Source organism: Sciurus carolinensis, chromosome 8 (genome assembly GCF_902686445.1).
Source record: "Sciurus carolinensis chromosome 8, mSciCar1.2, whole genome shotgun sequence".
Taxonomy (NCBI): Eukaryota; Metazoa; Chordata; class Mammalia; order Rodentia; family Sciuridae; genus Sciurus; species Sciurus carolinensis.
In genome coordinates this window covers 2,575,177-2,590,051 of record NC_062220.1, presented here as the reverse complement: position 1 = coordinate 2,590,051, position 14,875 = coordinate 2,575,177, and the positions used below count along the sequence as shown (strand labels likewise).

The following is a 14,875-nucleotide window of genomic DNA, read 5'->3' as shown; positions in this document are numbered from 1 at the left end:
GGCATCTGCAAAGGCCATTAAGTTGGAGTGCAGAGAGCAGAGAGTCTGGAGATGGGTTCTTCGGCTGTTTTGGGTCTTGATCCCTGTAGCAGTGGGAGCTATTGAAAGTTCTAGCAGAGAGATGAGGACCAATGTCCTACCCTGCTGTGTTGGCCTGATTGCCAACTGGTACAGAATCATTCATTTTATCCCTTTTAAATCATCTGTTGAGTTTTGGGAACTACTTCTCTAAGGGGCAGTTGCAATTCCTGGGCCCTTCTGGCTCCCCTCCCTCCTGCTCTGTGGGTGTGCTGTCCCCTGCCTCTGGCCCTGAGGACTGCTGCTGTCACTGAGGGTACAGCTCCCGTGCCTGCGGGGCGGCTCCACTCCCCCAGCTCCGGGGTGCTGCTTCTGTTGGAGGCTTTGGTCTCTGTTCCCTGTTTGTCTCCAGAATTCAGGACAGTGTCACAGATGTGTATATTTAAGAAGCTTAAATATTGAGCTGAAGGCATCTCGTAGTTCAGTCTGTTCTGTTGAAGTGGTGGAGGTGTGGCACGTTTCCCTCATGCTTCTGCGGGTGGGAGTGAGAGCCATTTCTGCAGACGTCTAGGGAATGCCAGGTGAAGCAAGTGAGCAGTGCTTGGGGAAGAAACCCAAACATGAGTTCTTAGTGTCAACTCTCTGGTCATCTTTCCATGCAGACGTTCATTATCCCCTCCCCAGACTCCTGTGATTGATTTGCAGCGTGAAATTGTATTGTACTGCCTGTTGACTGCCTTTCAGATTTTGATAAATGGTGGGTGTGCTACATGGACTGTTTGGAGCAACCTTGGGAGTGTCGCCCAGGAGCCCACACCCAGCTTACACAGTCTGGCTCCAGAGTACTGCTGGCCGGCCTGCTTTTCTGGCAGAAGCTAATTTTGTAGGAAGGTCTGGTGGTTTCTGGGTGGTGGGCCAGGTGGAAGTGACTTGGAGCATGTTCCCATGTCTGCAGGTGCAAAGGACAGGACCACAGATAGAGTGCTGGGGAGACCAGATGAGAAGGGACACTGCCGTTGACAGAGGTGGGGGAGGGGGAGGCAGGTGGCATATTCACACAAGGTAGGTTTCTAGGGGAAGTGGCAGAGTTCTACCTTGCTGTTTTTTTAGTCCCTTTGGCTAGGGAGAGTTGAAGGGTCTGGAACCTCACCCTAAGTGAGGGACATAGTTGGAAGAGCCAGACTTTATGGCCTGGCTGCCTGAGAAACCCAGAGTGTGCATCTCCGCCACCTCTGCAGTCCTTTCCTTTACCAGCTGGTACTTTGTGCTTTTAGATGGGAGAAACCCAGGGTATCAGACCCCCTCATAGGTTCAGGGCTTTGGTTTATTCTTCTAAAGGCCAGCTGATTTTGCGCTTTAAAGATTTTCTCATGCCTAACAAATCTGAGGAAGATCGGTTGTTTTGAGAACAAGCACTGGAATAACTATGTTCTTAGAATAGAGTCTGATACACACGCTAATAAGAGAATCCTTTTAAGAAGTCCAGCTGTTATGGCTTCTGTCTGTCCTGGTGTTTGTAAGCGTGCGGATTTGGTTTGTTTTCAGTCTGCATAGACCTTTTACCAGAAGGAGCAGAGGTAATGTTTAGATATCAGTTGTGTCTGTGTTTGCCACTAGGTAAGGATAGTTTATTGCAGAGAATAAATGAACACTGCAGATGTGAAGTGTTCTCACCCTGTATCACATTGTGGGAATTTAATTAGGAAATTGACCCAAAACCTGGAAGAGAATGTTATTTTATTTCTTTACCTTCTCTCCTTTAATCCAGTAGTCTTAAAAAAGAAAGAAAGAAAGAATAGGAAGCCTTAAATGTGTTTGTATTTAGAAACTTCATCTCGCTTGCATATCATTTACCATGCAGGTTCTGAACGAGTGTCACAGAGATTACAGGGATAGGCTCAGCATTGTTGCAGTTAATAGAAACCTGTGCGGGAGGGCTGCGGCTGTGATATCCACAGCATGGCGGGTGACAGTGAGTGTGGCCTTATCGGGAGGAGGATTCGTGCGGGGCTGCCCTGGGATGCCACACCACTGTCCTTCTCTGTGTCCTGACAATGTTATCTGTCCTCTCAGCACGGAGTATCAAGTGTCTGTCAGGAGTACGGAAATTAATTTAATGTCACCTGAAGACATGCAATTAATCTTTTAGAGGTTTTCATAAAACCTTTACAGAAAGAGTTGCCAGTTTGGCGGATTTGGATTTTGGGGTTTAGAAGAAGATAAGGAAAATTAATTTTTCATCAGGGTTAATACAAGCTAGCAGGGCCACAAAGGCTAAGAAAAATGGTTGGGGAATTTGTCAAGTGTTGTCACTCCAGAATAATGCTGCTTAACGTCTGATAGGTATAATCAAGGGTTGAGATTTCTGTGGAGAGGGATTAATCAATTTGCTTGCTAGTGAATGCAAGTCCGTGATATCACTTCTTCATGGGGTTTAGGAATGAAAATAAGATTTGATCTGTCAAATTGCAAGAAGCCCTGACAGTATCAATAGGCATTTTTATCAATATATTTAAACCATTTTTTATAAATAAATTTGTCCTGCTTATGTTGGTGGTTACAAACTTCATTTTTTGTGATAATTAAGCTGATAAAAAGTATTCCCTAAGCTCACTTAATTCAGATAGTGCCTCTTAGATATTTTTAAAAATCACTAGTCTGAAGAGACATTTTAATTGTACTCATTTAAAAAAATGACTTCTGGGAAAAAAACCAACCAAATGTTTCTGGATTGGGCTAAGGTGGGCCCAAGGCCTTTTCCTGCTTCTGTTTTGGAGGAAGTGGAAGATAGTTAAAGTTGCACCCACACCCTGCCACAGAAGGAGTTGAAAGCTTCTTAGAGAAACTCACCTTAGGACTAGAGCATAATCTGCCCCCTCATGACCACTGATTTGCATTCCTTGAGTCACAAATTGCTGCAAAGATGAATAATTGGGAGTCAGTGGTTTGTTAACATTGGCTTAACTAAGTACTAATAAGTATAGGACCACTTTCAAGACTGCCACTGTGTGCATAGGTTGTAGAAGATCGGTCAGTAAATAGGTAGCTTCAGTTTGACTTGGTTCTCACTCAAGTTCTGCCTATGTCTGTGGGAGTGTGGGTCTGAAAATACGGTCTGGACATGATCTAGTAACATATAATACAGATTGACCATTTCCTGGTGTTAACCCAGAAATTCAGATTTATTTCCCCCAGAATTAGCTTTTCATTGGACTAAATTAAAAGAGAATATTTAGTCTCTTAATTGGACTTTTGTGTTTTTCAGTTTTTCTTGTAAGTTGAAATATCTTCTTATTTTAATATTCAAGCCTTGAATGCTTACCACCTCTTTAGAAAAATTCAAAGCACAGCATTATAGTAGTTTGAGTGAAATTATTTAATTGAATGATGTTTCATCCCTTTTTCCAAGTCTTCTGAAGATAGTTATAGAATAGGTTGGTGTGAGTACCTTCCCAGGAGGTCGTGTGGAGTCCTATCTTGGTGCTTGCTCCAAGTGCACGGGGAGAGTTCTGCTGCTCAGCCTCAGGGAGCCTTGACAGTCAGCAGTGTGGGAGGAGCCTGGGCACACCTCCATCGTCAACCCGCAGCTAATGTGGAATGGCGCACGGCCCCGAGGAGCGCCTGGGAACGTGGCAGGCACAACAGCTTGTCTTGAACCAGGGCCTCCTCTCGCAGTACTGCTGTTTGCATGGAAAGCCAGCTGATGACTTGTGCCTGATGTCCAGGTCTGCGGCTTAAAGGGCTGTGCAGTTGTCTCTAGTTCTGTATATGCCAGAGATTTTCCAAGCTGAAAGTTTTCAATCTGAGGATATGGCCAAATATCCTAAAAGCCAGTGACCTGCCCATTTTCATTGGGGGCAAGAAGTGACTCCTAGTAAGACCATCATATGTCAAGCAATCGTAATACACATTACAGTCACAGAATCTTGGGGGGACCACTCTCTTCAGTCCGCCACAACTGTACAAGAGCAGAAGGCCGTAGGTCCATCATGCACATGGCACGTTGCACTAGTTAAGCCCACCTTTGTTCCTGGGGCAAGTCTTGCTTGTTCGTGGGGTGCGATGCTTGTCCTGAGCTGCTGGATTGAGTTGCTTGTGCTCTGCAGAGGGTCTTCCTGTGCGTGTTTACAGGAGATGTGCTTGTGGTGGTCATGCCATGGCACTTGTGTTGAGTTCAGACCCATCTCCTCCTCTGTTCTCTGAGGGAGACGGGGTGAGCTTGGGGGCCTTTCCTCCTTAAATACTTTGTAGAATCCACTCGCGACACTGCTTGGTCCTGTATCTGTCCTAGAAAGAGCAGTCACTGATTCATCACCATGATGTCTCAGAGGTTTGTTCAGGCCCTTCTGTGGGAGCGGTTGGGTGCCTCCATGTTTTGTGGAATTCATCTCCGTGCTGTGCTGACTGAGTTGATGCAGAGTTGTTCGTACTATGTTTTCACTTCTGCAGGCTCTGTCATGGTGGTTCTGCCTTGCTTCTGATTTTTGGTCATTTGTCCTCTGTCCTTTTTTCTCGTCAGTATAGAGTATCAGTTTGTTAACCTGAAAGCAACTTGTGAGACCTGAGAGAGAAATATCTTTATTTTTCTGTTCACTGTGTCATTCTTTTATGCTGTGATGTTATCATTTCCTTCCACTTGGTTCTTTTGTTTTTTCCTTTTTTTGAGTGGGGACCAATTTCTCGCAAGAGCTCAGATTGTAGATTTTAGATCTTTTTTTCCCCACCTCCTGTTTTGGTGCAACTGCTTTGGTTGCATCCACTATATTTTGCCATGTTATATTTTTGTTTTAATTCACTCTGGTTATTTCTTGACCTGGCTTCCTAGGGATTTACTGTGTGCATATTGTCAGGTTTTAGCAGGAATGTGCTGGAAAATGAAAAATGCTGTTCATATATAAAGTACTTTTTAAATTGAGCAGTATGTCACTTAATAATCAGAACTGATTTTAACCACAGGCCTCTTCAATGGATAAAGTAATGAAAGGGAGTTTAATGTCTTCAATTTCAAAAGTATTGCTAAGACCTAACCACTGTCCAGTGAGCAACCTCCATGCTGGCTCTACAAGGGCAGGTTTGGTTGGGTTTCAGGTTTGTTGGAAAGGGTCTTGCTGTGAGCCCTGGCTGCAGGCCCCCTGTGCCTGGGGGCCTATTGGGTGGACACTGAACCATGTGCTGCCTTGTTGGTTTCAGCAGGGAGGAGAAAGCGATGGATTTTTTCACCCAGAGGGCCAGCCCCAGCGGCTTCCTCAGCCTCCAGAAGTGAGACAGCAGCCTACCCGCAAGGTGACACTGACCAAGGGGGTTCCTCAGCAGCCCCAGCACCCGCCCATGGGACCCCACCTACACCCTGCTGTTCCTCCAGGGATCAAAAGCATCCAAGGCATCCATCCGGCCAAGAAGGTATGCCTGCTCCACTCCCTGGCTGGAGTGGGAGGGCCCTGCTTCCTTCACACTAGATGTCCCACTGGTTAAAGAAAGTCCACAGTGGGTGGTTTCTCTTGATGTGCAGTGTCTGACACCCAGTAGTACTCAGATTATTAGCAAATGGACCATCACCTCCTTAGCCTTGGCTTAGAAAAAATAGCACGTTTCACTGGAGCCTCAGCCTCACCTGATATATTGATGGCACAACTCCAGTAAATTGCCTGCAACCAAGAACTTGGCTGTCACCCACTCCTCTGAAGAACGTGCTGAGAGCGTCTGTGCTGTGCACTACAGAAAGAGTTGGGCATGTGTGCATCTGCACACGACATCAGCTCCACACGAGTGTGCTCTTCTTCCCCATCCACTTAACCACCAGGCATCCCAAATGTAGAACCAGGGTCATGTTTTTAGGTCATATGATCACCACTCAGTTCATAGGGTCAGAGTGACCCGAGGAAGTGACGGAGCTATGGGGCACTCTTCTGTCTGAGCTAGTCTTTCTGTCCTGTAGAAAGCCTGGGTGCCCAACAGAGCCCTTTGGGAGGCCACCTTGTCACAGCACATGTATGGTATTGACAGTGCGCCCTCCTCAGCTTCTGGGAGATGCAGCCCTCTAGCTTCTGAGTGTGGCTGACTGCAGAGTGCCTCCTGGAGCAGCTGCCAGCACCACCTGTCCTCAGGAGTGTGTAGGACACCTGCTTTGGGTCTCTTCTAGAAGGCCAGGGTCTGCTAGGGCACAGTGTTCAAATTTTTTTTTTTTGGTATGTGCTATCTTATGCCTCCTTTATGAGATAGGAGCCAACTTAGAAGACAGATGCACAGACAAATTAAGTGATAAGCTGTGTAATCTTTAAAGGTCATCCAGTCCACATTTTCCTTTCAGATGCTGCCCTGCCTGTGTGATGAGAAAGACCTTAGAAGCAGGCACATGCCCTACCCGCTACGCTCCACTCTCTCCCGCCTTTCCTCTCCTCTGATGAGGACGGTGGTGCTTCTTGCCTCTTGCCTTGGGCATTGTGTGGGTTGGTGGCAGCCCATGCCTGTTGTTAGGTCAGACACCTCGGCATGTCAGTGGACTCACAGTCTGCTGGTTCTCAACCAGTGTCATGTGCAGCTCTGGACGTGTTTCCCATTGTGGTTTGGAGCTGTCCCCTGCACCTCTCCAAAGCTCATTTCACAGGAGTGCCTGCCACTTCTACATAAGGCTGGGGCACTTGCTTGCCTTCCATATGGGATATGTTCGTGTCCTTGGGTACAGTTCTCATCTCCACCTGCCTTCCTCTCTTTTCCTATGCTGACTAAAAGGCCATTTTTGACCTTCTATACCCAAACTCTAGGCAGAATTGGGATGGGACTTTTGGAAAGCCTAGCACTGTTCATTCTGTTTTACTTCTGCACCCACAACTGTCCTGAGCTGGAAGTCGGGCACAGTCTCTAAAATTTCCTAATGAGGAGAAAATGCTGAAAATGTCAGCCATCTCCTCTCTTTAAAGGCTCCTCAAGCCGTGGTTCTGGGTCCTGGGTGACTTTTAAAAATGGTGCTTCCTGAGCCCTGCCTTCAGCCAGTAGGTCGTTGTGGGGGCCAGGTTCCCAGTCCCATGAGAGGGTGTGTGTTTAAAAGCTCTGCAGGTGATTGCAGAACTTGCCTTCTGCATCTGGGGGATGGCACATGTATAGATCTTGGCCAGGTTGGGTCCCTGATGCTGCATCTTGTGACTCTGGTGGATCCAACACAGTCACAGCAGGCCCCACTGAAGCGGTACAGGTGTAGGCTCTGGGGCAGATGGGTAGCTGGTAGCTGCTCGGTTCTGAACTGCAGTGCTGCACCTTGGAACAGTGCAGGAGTGCTCAGAGACGTGCTATGTGGACAGTGCACAGAGAACCCTAGAGAGTCCTGCAGCACACAGTGTACTTTGGTGTTTCTAAGTTACTTGCTCCTTCTACATCTTGGTAGCTATGAAAATAGCACACACTTGCATGTCAGAATGTTTCCTTTGTTGCCAGGCAATCATGCATGGACGAGGCCGAGGTGTGGCAGGTCCCCTGGGCCGGGGACGCCTGATGCCGAATAAGCAGAACCTGCGGGTGGTGGAATGCAAGCCGCAACCCTGTGTGGTGTCCGTGGAGGGGCTGTCCTCATCTACCACTGATGTCCAGCTGAAGAGCCTGTTGATGTCGGTGGGGCCCATTCAGGTGGGTCGCCTACGGGTGGCATTGGCGCCAGAGCCTGTCATCTCCTAGGCAAAATCCTGTCTTGATGCATAACCATGCCCATTGTACAGGTCGCATCATGTTAAAATCGTACTTGAGAAGAAAGGTAAATACTGATTTCAGACTTGAAATGTTCAGATTCTTAGCTATAAATTTTAAGAAATAAATATTGCAGCTGGAAACAAACTCTCCTTGGAAATCCTTGAGTTGTACTGAAGTCCACACATGTACACACCCTGCATGGTGTTTGTTCTGTCAAATCACTTGCTTTATTTGTAGTAATTGTTCAGAGTGGTAGCCTTAATTTCCTGAAACCATCTCACACATTGACAGCTGTGGAGCTCAGTTTAACAAGCATGACAGTAATTTAGGCTGTATTTTCATCTCTTAATTTTAAAACTGGCTTCTTCTAATGCTTAAAAAAATCTCTGCTGAACTGGCTACAAATGAAAAGCATGAACATGAAATGAACAGAATTCCATGTCTGTTGTAAACCAGGTTTTCCAAGGAAACCCCTGTTTTCTGTAGTGTCTGGACCCTGCAGGTGCTGAGTGAAAAGAGCACCTGGCCTTCAGTCCTGTTCCTGGCCTCTGCTGCTCGTAGGGCCAGTCGCTGCCTTCTGCACACATCCTGCACCCCACGCAGAGCTCTTAGAAACGACTAGTGGAAGTGTTGGGACAGTTAGTAAATGTTAGGTTTCTGTGTAGTGCGAAGTGTTTTCTTTGATCTTATGCAGTCTCTTGCTTCCTGGGTGAATTTGGAAACATTCTCAAACTAGGGCTGGTACAGGTAATTAATTTATGATGTTTCAGATCTCCATCTGCTGTCGAGAGTTCTAAACACCAGGAATAGATAAAAACCTTCCAAAACTGGGCCTGTTACGTAGGCAGTTACGGCACCCCTCATGGTGGGCTTCCGAGAGAGGTAGCTGAACTCTGTGTCTGTTTGTAGTTAGTACTGAGAAGCCACCCTCGCGTTCCACTTCTAGAGCTGGTTTCCTTGTGGTGCAGTCCAGAATACCTTTGTCAGGCGTCAGGGGCATAGAGCTGGGTGATTTCTACACAATTGATCATCATATGAGTTTAGATGCATTAAAGTGCAGGTTTTGTCGTTGGGTTTTTTTGTTTTGTTTTTGGGGACTTTTTTTTCCAATTTTGGGGATGAACCTAAGGTTACTTTACCCCTAAGCCACCCCTAAGCTATATCCTCAGCCCTTTTAATTTTTTATTTTGAGACAGGTTCTTGCTAAGTTGCAATCCTCCTGCCTCAGACTCCTGAGTTGCTGGGATTACAGGGGTGTGCCACTACACCTGGCTAAGAAGTGGTTATTCTAATCTATCTAGCTGCCAAGATCCAAGTCTGAACAACAGGTGCAGTTTGCTGCTTATGGCATTGAGTGAGGTCCATAAGCTCCTCTGGGAAAAATGAGCAGGGAGCCATGAACCCACGTAACCTGTGTCTTACCTGTCTTACTTGAGAATTATAGCTCCTGAGTGATCTTTGTTATTCCACTTGCCTCTTTTTTTTTTTTTTTAAACCAGTTCTAGAAAGAATTAGAAGTCATGGTATCAAAGTTTAACAGGTGCCCCATAGAATCCCAGCAAAACATGCTGTGGTTGACTGGTGGCTTGCTCTAATTAGAGAGGAAGATCTGAAAACAAGATGAAAGTTGCCTAGGCTCCCACACTTGCCACGACTTCCATCTAATGTGTGCCACCCTGTGAATCCCTGAGGACCCCAGGTCAAGCGCTCGGGCAGGACCTTTCCTCTCACCCTGAAAGTCGAGTGCTCAGTCCCTCTCCATCTTAGGCCAAGAGGGTGGTTTTGAGAGGGAGTTTATAGATCGTTAAGTGGGACTCTTAGAAAAACCTGTATCTTAATTTACAAAGAAACTGATCAAACAGACTTTTTCCAGCCCTTGATGATACTGAGAACAGGTGTGAGAGGCCTCACCACCTTGGTGATTTTAGGTGCCTCTCTGAAGGTGGGTGTTGACGCTTCCGCAGGCCTTCCTGGTTTGAGAAGGGAACGCATCTTCCTCTGGTGTGTTTTCAAAGATGTTTTTCTAATCCCAAAAGTTCTGGAATGAAATGTCTGTCTCTGCTTTGAGATGTGGCACCACCTGGTGTTCACTCATGTAATGATGAGCAGTGGTGTTGCCCAGTAGGGACCCTCCCTCTTCCTTTGGGCTGTTGGTCATAATGAATTCTGTGGCTGCACCTTAACTGTGCTTTATAAACCTGGGGGCCTGAGATTTCCTCCTCATGGCAATGACGTGGAGCCACTGCTGCTTTTAGACTAGTATTTTACTCCCTCGTGCTGTTCTCAAGAGCCTTTCCTAGAGCAAGGAAGGATAGCAGGAGTCTTGACATGACATAACAGCCAAAAGATAGGAGTGGGGTCAGGACCAGTGTGTCTCAGCCTTCCAGCTGCTGGAAGGGGCAGTCAGCTTGAGAACCATGTGGTAGTCTTGAGAACCTAAGGAGGGAGGGGCAGGTTTCTGTCAGAGCCAGCTTCACCTGTTCATTAACCCATAGGACCAGGAGGGGAGCTCATTGTAACTAATGATGTCCCTTTGCTAAAACATATTTGTTTCCCTGTTTGTTGGGTTTTGCCTAAAATTGTGCTAGGAAGAAAAGTAAAGTTTCTTATCCTATGATAAACGAAAGTCCATGGTGTGAAGACAAAGTAGCTTCCCCTCTAAAGCAGGAAGTTTGCATTCACTTTGTGTGTGCTGCTCAGTGGAGTCAGCAGGACGCAGCGCTGCAGTGAGCCGCTGTGTGGTGACGGCTGTTGTGTTCGCCAACGTCAGCTCACCCTTTCTTCAGCAGTCTGTCGGCTCATGCGGTGCTACTGCATCAGCCCCTCAGAATCCCGTCAACGAGAGCAGAAGCGGTGTGGGCTTTGTAGTGAGGCTTGGGTCTAGATCCCATCCTTGCCACCTCCTCCTCTGCAGCTTCTGGGCACACTGCTTCGCCCTCGAGGGCCAGGTCTGCTCAGTCTACGACTGAGATAGCTCCCGGGCTCTCACTTCTTGGGGGTGCCATGGGAGTGGAGGAGGGCCAGCATGCACCTGGCCCTCACAGAGCACCTACTCCTCAAGTGTTTCCCCCGCCTGTGACCCAGCCTCCCACATGGGAACCTCAGCCAGGGCTGTCTGCCACTGTAGGCCATGGGGTCTCCTCACTCAGCAAGTTTCCTTCCCTGTGTGGTTGCTGCTCTTGAGATTGGTGAGGGCCCTCATGAGTCACCTGACAAGAAGGTGTGAGGAGGAAGGGCCTCTGTCCGTGGGTACCTGCACAGGTCCAGTAACTGAAAGACCGAACACCAGACATTGAGGGTGGAAGCACTGCAGGACTATGCGAGCCCTGCTTTGGAGTGGATCGTCTGGATAGATTGCTGGAGAGTGAGCAGGACCCATCACCCTGTGTACACGACTCAGTGTCCACCCGACTCCAGTTCCGTATTGCAGCTCGCGACGTGCAGGTGTTTGTGTTTCACATGACTTATGGTGTTCACTGTTTGTCCCTTTCTTCCAGAGTTTACAGATGCTTCCTCAGCAGCGGAAAGCCATAGCGAAGTTCAAGGAGCCAGCCCATGCGCTAGCATTTCAGCAGAAGTTCCACAGGTAGCCTGCATGTTCTGCAGTTGCCTGGCCTGCGGGGAGGGGCGCCCTTTTCCTGTGGTGTGGAGTGTGTGCTGCTTGTGGCGACAGTGTTGCCAGAAACCAAGCTGAGGACAGGCTGCACATCCTCTCCTGAGACTGCATGTCCTTCTGTCTTGTGGAGGGTGCCCTTGTTCATCTTAGGTCTTTTCTGTAAACCTGTGTTTTTCACAAGAGGTTTTGTTCATCAGGAGCCACTGTTCTTCACTTTTCCACCTTGGTGAGTTGATTCTGAAGTGCAGGCTGGGTGCTGACTACCTCTTTACATTTCTACAGGCACATGATAGATTTGTCCCACATCAACGTGGCCCTGATCGTGGAGTGACTGCTCCTGGGAGAGCCTGCCCTCAACGCTGCACACACACTGGAGTTTCTTCAGGGAGGCTGCCGGCCAGCGCAGGAGTCCCAGGACCTAGGGCTCTCCGGTGTGCAGTCTGCTAACTGTTGTCCGGAGCACCAGCCAGCCCCAGGGTGATTCCCGAAGAGCTGAACTGAGGGGACATGGCGAGTGGAGTTTGGTGTTAGATAGCTTCAGATTCTGTTGTCCACAAGAACTCCGGTTCTCGTTTTCTTTTGTTTCCAAGTGCTTTCGATGCATGTAGACCTGGTTCTTTGTGATCCTGCTGTGTGATCGAGCAGTGACTTAGATTCAGGAAAGAACTTTACCGTACGTCACAGACCCTAAGTATTCTTCACAGCAAAGAACATTTGATAATGGTTGCACCTATCTTCAGTGCAGGCTAGACAAGATGCTCTCAGCCACGCCTTCTGGCGGCACCTCCGGCCTCAGGCCCCGGTGAGAGTAGGTTAAAATGTGGGTGCCTGTTGATTGGCACGTGCACATCATGGGGAGCAGGGTGTGAGTGGGTGGTTGGGAGTAGTGCTAATGGGAGTGACAATTCTGCTTCTTGTAAATATCTCAAAAGTGCCAGTTGCATGTTCCTGGTTCCCAGGTGAGCTTCCACCTGTTCACACTTTCCCAGACGAGGTGCAGTGTTGGCCAGGTACCAGGTGCCCCATGACCCAGAGTGGGGCAGGTCCTGCGACCTGCAGACTGCCCTCTGGCCCAGCTTCTGCCTGTGAGGTTGAGGCCTGTTGCGGGTGGACACGGTATTCCTCCTTCTGAATGCAGCCCCAGGTGGCACACCATCTCCCTGGCTAGGTGTCGTGTACTATCACTGCTTTGATTGCTTTTTGTTTTGTAGATCTTTTGAGCAGGGGTATCACAGTCCTTCAGGGACCCGAGAGTCTCCTCTGCTTGCTGTTCTCCATGGTGCGTGGTGTGAGGGATGGCCATCTCACAGGCTGTGCCACTTGAGATAAAGGGTGTCTGTTGTCTCCTAGTTTTCTGATGACTCCTCAGGTGAGACTCGCTCTCCAAAGCAGCCTCTAGCAGAGTCCCTGCTGGGCACACTGAGAAGTGCCTTATTGTGCTTCTGCCCATGAATGTCGCTATTGGGTATGCAGTCTGGATTGTTTGCACAGGTGACACCAGTGCACACTCAAGACTTCCACCTCTATTTTACACCTGTGATTTCATGTCACGTTTATTAGTGGAGCTGAGGGAAATAGAAGCCTATTGTCACTTACTGCCTCTGCTTAACCCAGCGAGGACCAGCCTGAGCCTTGAAGCTCTTTGGAGTTGCCTTGTAGGAGCTAAGGGGAAGGGGCACCAGATTTGTAGCAGCTGTTTCACACAGCTGAAGTTTTACATGACGTGTTCAAATTAAGTTTCCAGTGTTAAGAACTGGAGAATGTTACTCCAGGCCCTGTGAGTCTTCCCATAGCATTAATTCTAAGGTGACATCTTGTGCCTAGGAGGAACACTGGGAAGTGTGGGTGGTTGTTTGGGTTCTAGGGAAGTACGGCAGGCGGGTCATCCTAGAGAACCCTGCGGCTGTGATGCCAACTCTGTCCAGAAGCCTCATGGCTTGGCAGGTGGACTGTCACCAGCCCCACCATGCCCACAGCAGGGTCTACACACGAGTTCCTTTGAGTGCCGTCAGCTGGTCAGCACACTCACTGCCGTTTAACGTTCAGTTAGACACAGGGTGTTCACATCCGTAGGAGTGCAGTGTATCTGGCCCAGTCCACAGAGAACTGTGCTGGAGTGATGAGTTTGGTAGTCTGTAAGCTCCAGTGAAGAGAGATCCAGAGCACTCAGGACCCGCTGGGGCCTGGGAAGCTTTATTTCATCATCAAGGACTTATGATCCAATACCATGAGTTTAATAGATTTTTGCCACTTTCTCAAACAGTCTGAGTTCTCTGCTTTTAAAGCCCCATCTTCATGTTCTGCAGGGCAGGCATGGGAACACTGAGGTTAGGGTTGAGAGAACAAGCCCTCTTCGGGCACCACCGCTGCAGACAGGCCTCAGGGCCACCCCACGGTCTGCTTGTGGCTTTGTCGAATGTGACGCGCGTACCTGGGGGCACGTGCGTGTCCGTAACTGTCTGCGCACGAGAGCAGGCTTTCTCTTCCCGCAGTGTCCTGAGAGACCGTGCGTCAGTCGGGCCTGCACACAGCCCCATTAGAACAGCCAGGCACAGGCCAGCCTCTCCACACACAGCATCGAGAGCTCACTCTCAGTACCGGGCAGGCCAGTGCTGAAGGCTCAGTTTCCTTGAAAGAACCCACAGAAGAGGAAAGAAGCAGAATTAGAGAGTCGTGTCGTTCCATTTTCGGTGCACTCTGGCAGCAAAGTCAAACCGTGCGCCTGAACCCTCGTGGAAGATCTGCTGCAACCATTATCTTTGTTCTTTCTTTATCATGCATTTAAAATGAGATGCAAAAGCATTAGCATACTGTGTAAATATGGACCTTTTAAAATTAAAACGTTGTTGGAAGTGCTTTCCGCTCAGCAACATCTTAGCTATTTGTTAGTTCTTTTGTGTTGTCTTATCAGAGTTCAATGGAGACACTTCATTTTGTGATGTGTTTGTGTGTACATTCGATTTTTATAAAGATGGTAGTTAAGTCAATACATCTACCCTCACCTGTGTATTATTTGTTCACAAGCTCAAGGAGCTGGAGGGCAGTGAGTACCAGTCCATCCTGCGAGGTGAGCCAGTTGGGTGGAGTGGAGCCCAGCCGCTTCTCTCCTTGCGCGTTGTTCATTTTGTGTTGTAATGTAAGTTCACTTAGCTGCTTCCTGATCTTACCCTTGCATTGCCCTTGGCCTGGCCACATTTGTTAAATCCCTAAAATACTGGTATTCTTGAGGATGAATCTCGTCTTTCCAAAAGTCATTTTGAGGAGTCCCTGTCCTGGACAGGCAGCTTCCTGTGCAGGTCTGCGCCACGCCCAGTGGAAGAGTGGATGGGTGGGGTGGGAGCACCTGCTTTAACTTGGGTGGGTCCCAATGTGATGTGCAAAGGTCCTGCACCAGCAGTTGAAGCTTGCTTTGTAGCATTCCTGTGTGGTGAGCCTAGATTCTGCACCTCAGGGCCTTTTTTCTGAACAGCATTCTGCCTAATGCTGCAGACAGAAGGCTTTGCTGCTTTAGGAGTCGGGCAGAGGAGTTAGGAGGGTCGGGGAGGAAGGAAGGGACAGAGTGGG

The 14,875-nt window shown here is 48.4% G+C and overlaps 1 protein-coding gene across 3 annotated transcripts in view; it reads left to right on the top strand.

The window, feature by feature from the left end:
• Rbm33 (RNA binding motif protein 33) overlaps positions 1-14,300 on the top strand; it is a 103,529-nt gene extending 89,229 nt beyond the window's left edge. For 2 of the 3 annotated variants that reach the window (XM_047560384.1, XM_047560383.1), the window contains 4 exons: positions 5,209-5,418; positions 7,447-7,635; positions 11,193-11,281; positions 11,594-14,300. In XM_047560384.1, coding sequence (XP_047416340.1) covers positions 5,209-5,418; positions 7,447-7,635; positions 11,193-11,281; positions 11,594-11,642 — 537 coding nt within the window. In that variant the 3' untranslated portion in view covers positions 11,643-14,300. The remainder of the gene's footprint in view (positions 1-5,208; positions 5,419-7,446; positions 7,636-11,192; positions 11,282-11,593) is intronic. The other variant, XM_047560385.1, reaches the window with a different exon arrangement.
• The last annotated feature ends 575 nt before the right edge of the window (positions 14,301-14,875 follow it).